General features: G+C 42.3%; 1 protein-coding gene across 2 annotated transcripts in view; it reads left to right on the top strand.

The window, feature by feature from the left end:
- Positions 1–14,446, top strand: part of CDC42BPG (CDC42 binding protein kinase gamma) — a 217,607-nt gene that overhangs the window by 169,179 nt on the left and 33,982 nt on the right. For both annotated transcript variants that reach the window (XM_029611052.1, XM_029611053.1), the window contains exons 27-29: positions 8,074–8,290; positions 8,673–8,735; positions 13,700–14,293. In XM_029611052.1, coding sequence (XP_029466912.1) covers positions 8,074–8,290; positions 8,673–8,735; positions 13,700–14,293 — 874 coding nt within the window. The remainder of the gene's footprint in view (positions 1–8,073; positions 8,291–8,672; positions 8,736–13,699; positions 14,294–14,446) is intronic.

Below are 14,446 nucleotides of genomic sequence, written 5' to 3'. Positions count from 1 at the left end.
TCATTCCTTTTCTCTCACCCTCCACAGCCAACCCCTCTCCAACCAATCCAACTGTCAACCCTCACCCCCCCTCCCCCCCTGCATCTGATCTCTTCCTTCAAATAGCTGCTTCTCAAAATATCCCTTTGGCCAGGATTACTGGTGGCAATTTTGTTTGGACCCAGGCCACAAGTGTATGACAACTATTGAGAAGTGAGGACAGGCTGATGACAGGGGCAACATTTTTATCTTGTTCAGTGGAGGGTGAGGAAAGAGATGCTGTGACAATCTCCACTGGCCCATACACTCTCAACTGTCCCCAACCCTCATAGCTGTGGCTATCTCTAAGCAGTAACAGTATTAGTAACGAAAGTCAGTGTGGAGCCTGTGATCCAGTGCAAGTTAACAGACCCTGCTGTGAGCCTGATCCCTCCTCTAGGGTTTCCTGTTACCACAGAAATACATACAAGAACAGGACCACTGCAGGGCCTGTGAGTGCATGCTGGCTCACAGGCCCCCATGCTGGCTTCCAATACTAATGCTGCTGCAGCTGGTGCCTAAAGAGTGCTGCTATTGAGGACCTTGTGACCCCAGCTGAAGGTTTTGTGACTCCATTTGGGATCCTGACCACAGTTTGCGAAGTCCTGGCCCTCTAGGTTTCTACCTAAGGTATTGACACTCTGTGTACAGTGCCATGTGATGTTACCCACATGTGGGACTGTTAATTCTGCTGTCCATGGAGAACAGCAGTTACAGGTATGCAACTTTGCTTTTTTCTTTTTTTTTTTTTACCCACGTAAAAAGTTTGATTTTTGCTCCCTATGGTAATACAAGGAAAATTTGGCCCACCCAAGATCTACAGAGCCTCAGATTTGGATTTTAAATTTGATGACTTGTCTTTCCCAGCCCAAGTTCAAGGCAAGCTGCAATCAAGTATAGTAGCTATTTCCTGCTCCAGAGAGCTTACAGTCTAAGAGCCTGTTTTACTAAGTTCTTTTTCCATAGACACAGAAATACACCTCTAAGTTTGTTCCTGAGGCAGTGGTAGGTAAAGTGATTTGCTAGGGATGTGCATTCGTTTTGAACAAATGCGCAATCCGCAACGTATAGGTCCCTATTCGTTGCATTCGTGGGTTCCCGAAACGTATGGCGAACCCCCACAAATGCAACGTATCATTAACGAATAAGAACATGCCATACTGGGTTAGACCAAGGATCCATCAAGCCCAGGATCCTGTTTCCAACTGAGGCCAATCCAGGCCATAAGAACCTGGCAAGTACCCAAAAACTAAGGCTATTCCAGGTTACCGTTGCTAGTAATAGTGGTGGTTATTATCTAAGTCAACTTAATTAATAGCAGGTAATGGACTTCTCCTCCAAGAACTTATCCAATCCTTTTTTAAACACAGCTATACTAACTGCACTAACCACATCTTCTGGCAACAAATTCCAGAATTTAATTGTGCGTTGAGTGAAAAAGAACTTTCTCCGATTAGTTTTAAATGTGCCACATGCTAACTTCATGGAGTGCCCCCTAGTCTTTCTATTATCTGAAAGAGTAAAAAACAGATTCACATCTACCCATTCTAGACCTCTCATGATTTTAAACACCTCTATCATATCCCCCCTCAGCCGTCTCTTCTCCAAGCTGAAAAGTCCTAACCTCTTTAGTCTTTCCTCATAGGGGAGCTGTTCCATTCCCTTTATCATTTTGATCGCCCTTCTCTGTACCTTCTCCATCGCAATTATATCTTTTTTGAGATGCGGTGACCAGAATTGTACACAGTATTCAAGGTGCGGTCTCACCATGGAGCGATACAGAGGCATTATGACATTTTACGTTTTATTCACCATTCTTTTTCTAATAATTCCCAACATTCTGTTTGCTTTTTTGACTGCCGCAGCATACTGAATCGACGATTTCAATGTGTTATCCACTATGACGCCTAGATCTCTTTCTTGGGTAGTCGCACCTAATATGGAACCTAACATTGTGTAACTATAGCATGGGTTATTTTTCCCTATATGCATCACCTTGCCCTTGTCTACATTAAATTTCATGGTAGCAGCAATGGACGGCCGGTAGCCCCTACCATGTGACAGGGGCCGACCAATGGCACCAGTAGCCCCTGTGACATAGTAAGGGCAAAGGTTATTGGCTCCATTTTGAATATGGCAGCCGATGGCCCAAGTGCAGGAGATCACTCCAGGACCCCAATGGACCACCAGGGACTTTTGGCAAGCCTTGGGATGGTCAGGAGGGTGGGGGTTGTAGTTAATTAAATTTAAAGGGTTGGGATGGGGGTTTTTTCAACTTTAATGGGAAACGAATACCATATGTAACTAATGGACGAATCAGGCTCCCCCGAAAATGGATGCAACAGATTTGGGTATCGACGAATACCGAATCTGACGAATCCCTTCTGCACATCCCTATGATTTGAATAAGGCACATCAGAGAGAAAAGGGGGATTTGAACCCTGCCTTCCCTGGTTCTCAACCTTCTGCTTTAACCACTAGGCTACTCCTCTACTTAGATGCTCAGTTTGCAGGGGCTGCTGATTTACTAAGTCACAGTAAAATCTGCTTTTTAAAGCAAGTTACTGAGCAGAATTTATTACAGCTTTCATCTCAGTGGTGCCTATTTATATTAAAAAAAAAAATGCTTATGCATCATGACTGATCATCAGCAAATGTTTTGTGGCTCGTGGGAGGGGAGAGGTTTAACCGGGATGGGAGTTGGATGGTGGAGAAAGGCATGAGTGACTGTCTTAGCTTGGGCCTACTTCTCCTGCCAGTCTGTCACTATAATTCTGTGTGGGCAAGCAGGAACAAAGCAGCCACACATTTGGATGATGTTATCTGATGGCACCAACACAGGAAAAAAGCTCTCTCCGAGAGTCCCTCAAATCCTTCTGAGCATGCATGGGTGTTCCTGCGCTGTCACTACCTGCCTCAGCGTATTGACGGGAAGTGTTTTTGCTCTCTCTCTCATTGCTATCACTGCAATTTTTTCTTATCCTTTGTTTGCTTCCTTTTATAACGTCCTGTCTTTTTTTTGAGCCAAAAAAAATTATTTTAAGTTAAAATACTTGACTAATCTTCAGTCATGTTGGATAAGTCACCAAGATCTGGAAAGAGCCCTTTAAGCTATGTGCAGAATGCTAGCACAAAATGGGAAATCGAGACCTGAATGAGCTTTAGCTCAGCTGTCTTGGTCAGGACTCCTCAAACTGTGCTCTGTGTGGGAAAAAATGTCACCACGAGCTGTTAAATATAGGAGCATTAAGCTGAAATACTGATGTCCTCAAAAACATCGGCACCTAAGAGGTCTGAGCACATGAGTTCATAATCTTGTGACACTAGAAGGAAAAGGAGACAGGAATTTTCTTCAGCGTCACCAGTAAAGTAACCATGCTGAAATGTTGGAACCGTACATTAAAAGGTACAGTGCCATGAATTTGGCAATTATAGTACTGTTGTCAGATTCCTCCAACAGTAAAGGCACATCCAATTCAATCGATACCTCCTTTATCAAAGTTATTTAAAAAATGTGAAATGATTTTACATAAAACTACGGTGACCGGCATCTCCTATCCACTTAAAAAAAAAAAAAAAAAGGAACCATCCTTTCAACCATTTCTAGAGAGACTGCAAACTTAGTCTCCCATCATACCTTATCAGAAAGCTCTTCCAAGAAAATAATCTCCTCCTCCTTCACCTAAGGAATCACCTATAATAATTCCAGACTTTGATAATTTGGATTTCTCAGACCATTCAGATTCTCTTCTCTTTAGAAGAATCTTTTTTGATATACCAATGCATCCTTATCCAGATCTCAAAAGAGTAATATTCCTCCTGAAGACATGTCCTATCTGGCTTTCCTTCAGAAGATGTCAGAAAACATTCCTTTCCAGCAAAAAGAAGCACATCAATCGTAAGAGTTCCAGGGTGTTTTGAAGTTCATACAACCTTCAAAAACAAACCAGGACAGTCCTGTCCATAAAGCTTTTTACAAGATCTTCAGTCTAGAATTTGAAAAACTCCCTTGTCAATACTTCCAGTAGTAAAAAAAAAATATTGACATTAAATAGAGGGTACAGCATTGTCCAGGTCACACTAAAAGCTAGCTTCCGCATGACTCTCTTTAATAATTAAGACTATTGGATAGTGTAGGAAGGAAGCAGTTTCAAATGGCTATGCTTCAGTCAAGAACAGTGGCACGCCAATTACAAATGGTGCAATATGTATATACTAATTTGCAAAACATAAGAGAATCTTCTCATTCTTTGCACCAACAGGATCAGGTAAAGTTTATACATCTTTTAAATGAAACTGAAGTGTGTTCAAAACATCTAAGAAGATCTTTTTGACGCCTGTGATACATCTTCGAGATCTTCAGCAATTACAGTAGCAAGTAGAAGACTGGCATGGTTAAAAGCATCTGGTCTACATGAGAATGTACATGACAGCTAGCAGATACTCCTCGCACCAGGGAAAATTTATTTGGAGAGAAGGTGCAAGAAGCAATGAATGTCATTAGAGCATTGCAGTGTGTTGCAACCGTTGGCTTCAGTAACTACAGAACAGTCATTGCAAATGAGATTCCAGCAATATTCCTTTAGGAAACTGATAACTACTATTCCAAAAGAAGACTTTTATCTGTACCCATATTATCAACAGTGCTTCCTACTCGCATCAGCATTATCAACCACAACTATCTTGCTCTAGGAACAGAGTTAGACCTAAGAATAAGTGCAGCCCAAGGACACACACCTAGGACCCTTTTTTCAGCAAGCAGTGATCATATGCTCTGTGTTTACTTGCTCTGATGGTATGTGCTGGGAGATTCTGAAGACAAACAAGTTCACATAAATTGATGTTATCACAAGTGGCATCTCAGATTTTGTTGGAAGCGGTCATCCATTATCCAGGAAGATCCCAATCACAAAAGATCTAGTGCTCTGTCTTCAGTGGTTAACCCCAAAGAATCTTCTCCAAGGTCAAACATTCAGCATATGATGATCATGGACACACTGCCTCTTAGTTGGAGCACTCATCTGGGACAGTTTGAACTCAGAAACCAGACTATACCCTGATGTTTTGGAGCTAAGGGCCATTTTCAAAGTGCTTAAAGCATTTGAACACTGGATAAACACTCCAAAGTTCAAATTCAAACAGACCAAGTTGTGGTATCTTATATAAACTAACAAAGAGGAACAGGTTCAGTGATTTATATTATGAAGGGAAGCATTCATTTGTATGCCATTTATCTTCCAGGCAAGAACAATGTCTTAGCAGTCACACTCTAACATTGCCTTCAGCCTCACAAATGGTCTCTTCATTGCTCTGTAGTACAAAAGGTTTTTCAATTTTGAGGACCTCCTTTCATAGACCTAGTCATGATCCATGGAACCACAAGTTTCCCCAAGAACAAAGAATGCAGTTGCATCAGATGCTCTTCTCATTCAGTGAAATGGGGGCCTTATGTATGCTTTTCCTCTAGTACCTCTCATTTAAAAAACATTACTCAAATTTAAGATGTCTGTTTCCATAGCTCCACCTATCCATCTTCTCATTTCCAAGCCTCCTAACACAGTTAGAAGGTTTTCTTCTACATCCCAGCCTTCAATCTCTGGCTCTCACAGCGTGGATGTCGAGAGCAAAGTAGTAATGGGCATGCCTTTTCTTTGGAAGTCAAGCAAATTATACTAGCATCTAGAAGGCCAACAACCAGACATTCATATAATTTCAAATGGAAGGGGGTGTGGTTAAGGTAGTTAGTGTAGCTGGGTTTAAAAAAAGATTTAAGTTCCTGGAGGAGAAGTCCATAAACTACTATTAATTAATAGAGAATAGCCATTGCTTGTTGCCAGCATTAGTAGCATGGGATGTATTAATGTTTAGGTACTTGCCCAGGTACTTGTGACCTGGATTGGCCACTGTTGGAAACAGGATATTGAGCTTGACGGACCCTTGGTCTGACCCAGTATGGCATATCCTATATTATGTACTTTTGTTGGTATTCTTTGATTGACAAAGGTCCATTTACATATTTGATGGCAAAATGTTACTTAGGAACCTCCTACATCTTTCTGATTCTGAGTTAAAATCCAATTTAGTGAGAATTCATTTGGGTACAGTTTCTGCTTATCACCATCCTTCAGATGGTTAATTATTTCCTATCATCCTACAGTTTCCAGTATCACAGGATTATACCATTTGAGACTTCTAATCAATATCCCACCATTTCAATGGAACCTTTATGTAGTTCTTTCTCAGTTAATGAATCCATCTTTTTGAATCTTATTTAAAACATTTATATTCTGCCTATAATAACATGTCAGGCTAAGTGAATTACAAACAATAAAACAAAAAAGGTAAAACAGCAAATAAAACAGTGCATTTTACAAATTAAATCTCAATTACTAAGACAAATGTTGAAATGCTTCTTTGAAGAAATGTCTTCAGTTCTTATGAAAGATTTTATAATCGGACACTGCACATAATTCCAAGGCCAAACTTTTCCAAAGCATTACCCCTCCGATTGAAATACAATGCTACCATGTCTCTTGGTAATGCACTGACCTCACTGGAGGAATCAATAAAAGATGTTGATCAGCTCTATTAGGTACATAAATCTTGAAGAGATCAGTCAAAATGTTAGTGCAGTAGCGTGCAAAGGTTTAAAAATCAAAGTTAAAACTTTGAATTTCACCCTTTGCTCCACTGGTAACCAAAGGAACCGACAAAGCTATATGGGTTACCTTTGGGCTATAACTGACATTAAGTACCTTACTTGGAAAGTGCTCTTCCTCATAACAATCGCATCAGCACACAGAATGAGAGAACTTCAAGCACTGGTGGAGTATCCTCTCTAGGCTCAAATTTTTCTGAACAGAATTTTCTTGAGGACTCATCCAAAACTCTTGCCTAACATAGTCTCTGTTTCACTTAAATCAATTTATTAATCTTCCAGCTTTCTTTCCAAAACCATATTCATTCTTAGCTGAGCAATCTCTTAACATCCTAGACTGCAGAAGAACATTACTGTTCTACCTAGACAGAAGAAAACCTTTCAGAAAGTCAGTAAAAAGCAAGCTCTTTTTCCAGCTGGCTATCTCAGTGAATCTCTCTATGCTTCTCTAAAAGGGGAATTAAACTACCACAAAAAATGAAGACTCATAAGCTGAGTCAAGGCAGCCTCTATAGCCATTTGTGCCAAGCTTTATTCAGGATATCTGCAGAGCTGCCACTTGGTCATCTCTACACACACTTACAAAGTATTACTGCTTGGACCAAGACTCTCACAATGACACTATTTTTGGACAAGCAATTCTAAATAACTTATTTTAAGGGAAAATTTGGTTCCTACCTGCTAATTGTCTTTCCTTGAGTCCCACAGATCATGGTAGGGAATGAGGGTGCCAGACCGTCGGCTTTCATAATCCCTCGCCAAGAGAGAGCACCAGACAACCAAGGGCCACCAAACACCCCCTCCCCCCTTGCCCCATTCCATGAGGGGGCTGGTTCCTAACCAGGACCTGACACCTCCAGAAGCAATTTAGTTTTTAAGTCCAACTGCAGGTTTTGCACCTCCATGTGCTGGAGATGGAGAATACGGAGTTTGTCCACAGAGAAATAGATCTGCTTACCTGTAATGGCCCATTACAGGTAAGCAGGTACCCATTGCAAGTAAGCAGATCTATTTCTCTGTAGACAAACTCCGTATTCTCTATCTCCAGCAGATGAAGGTGCAAAACCTGCAGTTGGACTTATAATGGGTGTTCTCCATACACAGCAGAACAAACCAACCACATAATCCTGCTCTCCTCCCTGAAATTGACGCTCAGCTTGTGAATGACTGAAGAAGCTTGGCAACTCCTGTGCATGCTCAGAAGGATTTTTCAGTCTTCTGAGCTCAGAGCTGTTTTTCCACATTGGCCCCATCTGATATCATCACCCACTTAGGTGGCTGGTTTGTTTTGCTGTCCACAGAACATTCATTATAGGTAAGAAGAAATGTTGCTCTCTGTTATAGAGGAGTCTTAGAAGGACATTCTAAGGTTGTGTGCTTCCCTGTTCCCTCTTCAGATCACCGCCACCCAGCTTGCTGTTCCCAGCACAGTCTGCTCCTTGCTGCTGCTGGCAGACAGTGAGGAGGAGATGAAGAAGTGGGTGCAAGTGATTAAAGAGCTGCGTGCTATTCTGATGGAGAACAAGCAGCATGAGCGGGCCATCTACATCCTGAAGGAGGCCTATGACAATGGCCTGCCACTCATCCGAGCCATGCTGTCTGCTGCCATCATAGGTCAGCCTCATGCTAACTCTGTCTATTTCATCCTATCCAGTTCTCATCTGGGATCCTCTCTCCTGACTTCTTTCCATCTGGCTTTCATCAGGGGTCTTCCCCCTCCCCTTTACTCCTTCCCATTCGTTTTTCATCTCAGATGCTCCCAACTGCGAAGCTTCTTTTTACCGCTTTCTATCCAGCTTTCAACAGGGATCTTTCCCACTTACTCCTTCCTGTCCACTTCTCATCAAAGCTTCTTCTCTTGAGTGGCCTCTCTCCTTAATCTTCCTTATCTGGCTCCCAGATTGACTTTGATTGGGGGGGGGGCGGGGTCATCAGGGTTTGTCTCTTCCTGTTGCTAGTAATAATTGCATTTCTGAGGTTGGTGTTTTCCTTGCAGACGAGGAGCGGCTTGCCCTGGGCACGGAGGAAGGGCTATTCCTTGTGCATCTCAGCAGGAATGGTAAGACACACTGTTGGTGTTGGTTGGGGGAGGGGGGGAGTTAAAGATGGAGATGGCTGCTGCTGTGGCACAGGGTACACAATGTGGCTTCAACAAACACCCCAAATCTAGTAAAGACTACAGTCCAGCTGGGATTTGGACACTTGGGAAGGGGGGGGGGAAATATAAAAAAAAAAAAAAAAGTTTCAACTGCATAGATGTAACAAATTTAAAATCTATCTCTCCCTGGCTCTCTGGCAAAAATTTATGTGCACAAAATTTCCGTGTGCACAGATTTAGCTGGACAAAAAGGGGGGTGGGCCAGGGTGGGCCTTAGTAAGGTTTTTGAATTGAGCTAGATTTAACCAGCCACTGAATATCAACTGCTTTTCACTCCACTTTTCACCCCACTCCTCACCCTTCTGTCTTGTGCCCCAGTTAATTTGCTTGTTTTGGTGGTTGGCATGAAATCTCGACCCTGATTTGAGGCTCTTGGTAAGGGGCACCCATAGGTGACAGCTTTTTTTTTTTTTTTTAAATAAACTTCTGTTTAGCTCTTTTCCCAGGATAAAAAAGTTGAAGGGGACACTAAATTCTGGTTCAGAGCACCCTAAACCACGACTGCATGACAATAAAAGGACTCATAAGGAGTTTGGACAAGTCCACACTGACCCATTTCTTATGGATGCTGAGCGAGATAGACCTTTTGTTCTGACCTAGTTCAGTTGTAGTTGTGTTCTTAATAAGGGGGGTATACACATTCCAGTGGACTTTCAATAAAAAGACTTTGAGGCTGCAAGGGAATTTTTAAAGGGAATTTTTAAAGGGGAATCCCCCCCCCCCCTTGCCAGTGGAGTTTCCATTTAAAACCTCATCTGCTAGCTGGCCAGTACCACAGGAGAGCTTTTCTCCATTTGCTTTGTAGGAGCGACAATATGCAGGGAAAAGCAGATGCAAGGACTTCAAAATTAAATCACTGTGCATACTTTTGTTGACCCACCCCGCCCCTACCAGTGTCCCCTTTAACTCAAGGGGAAATATATGCATGCAATGGCGAGCATGCATACTTTTCTCCAAGAGCTAACAGGATGAATCAGGAATTCTAGGTGACATAATTTCATGACACCGACATGGAACAGCTCTCTCTGAGCTCAGAAAGATCTAGAAATCTTTCTCAGCAAGTGCAGGACTTCCTGCGCAGCCTCCTCAGTACTTTTTCATCTGTCTTGCCAATCGGATACATGAACATGCTCTCAATTTTAGGATGTTTTGGGGGGGGGGGGGGTTCCACCTCATGTCGCGTTTTCTTTTTTTTTAGGTTTGTGACTGTTGGGAAAACTTTTTAATTTATATTTAATTTTTTTTATTTATATTGTGCTTTTCATAACTGGTCAATCACTTCAAAGTATATTATATTCAGGAATTCTAGATTTTCCCCTGGCCCCTGAAGAATTGCAATCTAAGGGTCCTATTTACTAAGCATTTTTCCCATAGACACAAAATGGGAGGAAACCTTTAGCAAATAACCCCTTTAGTGTGTACTTGAGGCAATGTGGGGTGAAGTGACTACTAGCACAAGGTCACAAGAAGAGGCAGCACGATTTGATCTCTGGCTCTCTTGACTCTCTGCCTGCTGCTCTAACCAGTAGGCTACTCTTCTCCATTTCAAAAATTGAATTTGACATTGTCTCACTACTGTTTCCAGGCATGGCCTCAAGTGGGTTCAAGAGATGCCTAAGATGTAACAGGAAGATGTCCATTACTGATTACCACAAACACTGCCTGTGTTGTCTAGGACCCAGGCAAGATATTCCATATTTCTCTGCCTATGCTTATGTCTCCAAGGGCAATTTGGTACCAGAAATTGACTGTCAGAGATAACTGAGGCTTTAGAAATTTTGGGTTCCAAGGGTAAGAGAAGAAATCTGGATGAGTCCTGACTTTCAGAAGAGAACCCTCTGCTTTGAGGAAGGTGGCCCTTTCTACCCCAAGTATTCTTCTCAAAAGGGTAGTTATCCATGCAGTGGCTCCTTGTGTTTGGTCATGTTGATTGTCAAGCGGAGAATACCTCCCCGTTAGGTTTGTGTGCTTTTACACACCTGCTTGCTGGGGGTATTTTCAAACAGCTATTTATTCCTCCTTCCCATTAAGGTATACATATTCAAGTCCTTAAGTCTCATCTCATATGGCTTTTGATGCAGACCTCACACCATTTTGGTCACCTTATTCTACAGTTTTCTTTCCATTGAAAAAGGTTTGATTCTTGTGCATTATTAATACCTTTCAGATATTTAAGTCTGTGTCATATCACCCCTTCTACCCACCTTCCTCCAATGTGTATATATTTAAGACCTTCAATTTCTTCTCATAACTCTTTTGGTGCAGACCCCAAACCATTTCTCTGGACTGCTTCCATTCTGTCTCTATCCTTTCAGATATGCTCTAGCTGAACACAGTATTCCAAATGAGGCCTCACCAACAGCCTGTACAGCGGTATTATCACATTTATTTATTTATTTTAAGTTTTTCTATACCGGCATTCACAATAGATATCGCATCATGTTGGTTTACAATTAACAAGTGGATAGGTAACAACAAAGGAAAAAACTAATATTTATCTTAATAATAATAATAATAATAATCGTAGTAATAATAATAATAAAACATTAAACAAGAGAAGGCTAAGGTATGCAGTTACAATAAAACAAGGGAGTAATACAACTTGGAGCATAGAAAAGAAGCAGGGGATAAATCGAAAGAATGTAAATGCCAGTCAATGTGCTTAAGGCATTAGTGAATTGTGTTTATGATGTAGGAATATTAATTATAAGGTAGGGATATTAGTTAACCTGCTGGTTATCGCTCTTGGTTATTAGATAACCTGCTGGTTATCGCTCTTGCTATGCAGCCAGAATCCCTCTAGCCTTAGCCACTGCCTTGTCACGTTACTTCGCTGCCTTTAAATCGTCGGACACTGTCACCTTGAGGTCTCTCTCCCAGTCCGTGCAGAGCAGACTTTCGCCTCCCATCACATTACGGTTCCTTTAGATTTCTGCACCCCAAATACATGACTGCACTTTTTGTTATTGAATCTCAACTGCCAAAACCTTCTACCACTCCTCAAGCTTTCTTAGATCACTTTTCATTCTCCCTACTCCTTCAGGTGTGTCCACTCTGTTTCAAATCTTAGCGCCATCTGCAAAAATCAAACTTTTTCCTAACTCTTCTGTGATATCACTCACAAAAATATTGAAAGAGTTAGTCCCCAAGGCACTCCACTTGTCACTCTTCCCTCTTCAGACTACTTGCTGTCGTCTGTCAGTCAACCAATTTCTGATCCATTCCACCACTTTGGGACCCATTCACGGTCTTCTCATTTTGTTCATTGAGCCTCCTGTGTGGGACTGCATCAAAAGCTTTGCTGAAATCCAGATAAATTAATCAAAACTTTAACACAGTTGGAAGACCTGTCGCAAAAAGTACCTTATCCAACTCGTATGTGCAAGCTGGTCAAGCTGTCCCGAATTCAGTGAATGCTCATCAAGTATATGCCAGAGCAACAACTGTTGCCCATCTGCATTCAACATCTGTAGAGCACATATGCAAAGCAGCTACCTTGTTCTCAATCCAGGGTTTCACAGCTCATTCGTGTTTGCATGCCTCATTAAGGTCAGATGGTATTTTTGGACACAGTTCTGAAAAATGTATTTGTTACCTGATCCAATTTTTTCCAGCAAACCCTAATTTTCATGGGTTGTGCTGGATTAAAAAAAAAAAAAAAGAGCAGCCACAGTCCACATCATAAAACCTGTTTGATCTTTTTATGACTACCTTTTCCCCTAAACAATTCTGAATTTGAGGACCTCCACTTTTATGTCTGATTCATCCTGCTCGTCGATGGAGAAAGCAAAGTTGCTTACCTGCAACAGGAGTTCTGTGTCGACAACAGGATAAATCAGCCCCTTAGGAGTTGGAGTCCTAAGCTCCTGCGGTGGGGCGTACAGAGGCAGCTGCATAGAAAACTCCCACATATGCTAAAAGATTTCTAGATCTTTGAGTTCTGAGAGAGCTGTTCTGGGTTGGTGGCATTGGATAACATCTCCCATTTGCATGGCTGATTTTTATCCTGGTGTCCATAGAGAATGCTTGCTACCGGTAAGAAACATTTTTGCTTTTCTTGTGGGGGGAGGGGGGCAATATTCAAACACCTTTTTTTTTGCCTTGGGTAAACATGTTTACTCATGGAAATTCCTTTGCATATTGTCCCCTTGATGTAATGTCCAGTGGTAAGAGTACTTGGATTTATAAGGTTTCTCAGCTCCCTAAGCCTTCCTTTACTGCCATAACCGTGATCCTCTTGTGCTGTTGCTGCGTCCGATGAATCCCTTGGTGACACTGCACCCGTCACAGCAGGATGTTTCCTGTTAACACAGATGATATCGGGTAGGAGGCATTTGTCAGAGTGGAACGAGGGAGCTACCAAATAAAATTAGGAGGGCAATTTTCAAAAACTATTCACCCTATATGTGGGAAAAATAGATGGGATCAGAGGCAGAGTTAGGTCCCGGGAGGCAACGTCATTTGCTAATTTTGAATTTTCAAAACTATGTATGATGATTTTTTTAGGGAACAAGTATCTTCAGAAAAAAGATGCAAATCTCTGTGGATACTTTTTTTTTTTCCTTAGGCAATTTTCAGAGGGAAAATAGGTGCATATTTTCCCTTTTGAAAACTGGTGCAAAGTGTGCAGGGAAGAATTATCTGCAGACTTTGCATCAATCCTCTTTTTTTTTCTTTTCTTTTTTTTTCTTTTCTTTTTTTTTTTAAATCCCCCCCCCCCCCCCCCCCCCAGACCAACCCAGAGACATGCAAGCATCTGCACACACAGAAATGATTATACATGTGTATAGGAGAGTACTGCCATTGACTTCAGGCGGATAGGTTCTTAACTCTAATTTGGTTTTATTTTTGTTTTTGTCCATTAGTTATCACTCAAATTGGAGACTGCAAGAAGGTTCTTGGCATCTGGGTGAGCCCCAAGACTCAACTCGTGTGTATCCGGTCTGGCAAAAGCCACAGCGTCCGGCTTTTCAGCTGGGCTGACCTGGATGACCCGGAGAGCAGCGGCCTCAAGATTGCAGAAGCCAAAAGCTGCCAGGTTGTGGCTGTAGGGCTTATCTGCCAGGGGACTACCACAGCCCTTTGTATGGCTGCGAAGCGGCAGGTGCTGTGCTACAGACTGAGTGGCCCTGGGACCCGGATTCAGAAGATCAAGGAGATCCAGTCCCTGGGGCCTGTACAGTGCCTAGACATTCTGGGAGATCGGTTGTGTGTTGGCTGCCCAGGGGGATTTTCTCTGCATCACTTACTGAATGACGTGCCACCTATCAGTCTCCCAAGTGCAGAGGACATGAACCTGTCCTGGTTGACTCCACTGCAGATGGAGGCAATGGCTGCAGTGAAAGTTAGCTTGAGTGAATATATCCTCTGCTTTGCTGGGCTTGGAATCTATGTGGATGGGCAGGGTCGTAGGTCACGACCACAGGAGCTGATGTGGCCTGCTGTCCCACTGTGTTGCTGTAAGTATTGAAGGTGGGGAAGGGGGAAGTTTATCTTCAATCCCACCCTATAGCACCCCCTGCTATTCAAGTATTGAAACCCCCTACACAGCTCTGCCAATCCATCTCAATCTTGTCTGTAGCACCTTCTGCTATTCCAGTAATGAGACCTAC

This window comes from Rhinatrema bivittatum, chromosome 8 (genome assembly GCF_901001135.1).
Source record: "Rhinatrema bivittatum chromosome 8, aRhiBiv1.1, whole genome shotgun sequence".
NCBI classification, from domain to species: domain Eukaryota; kingdom Metazoa; phylum Chordata; class Amphibia; order Gymnophiona; family Rhinatrematidae; genus Rhinatrema; species Rhinatrema bivittatum.
The sequence above is the reverse complement of the archived record's forward strand: the minus strand, read 5'-3'. Positions and strand labels throughout refer to the sequence as shown.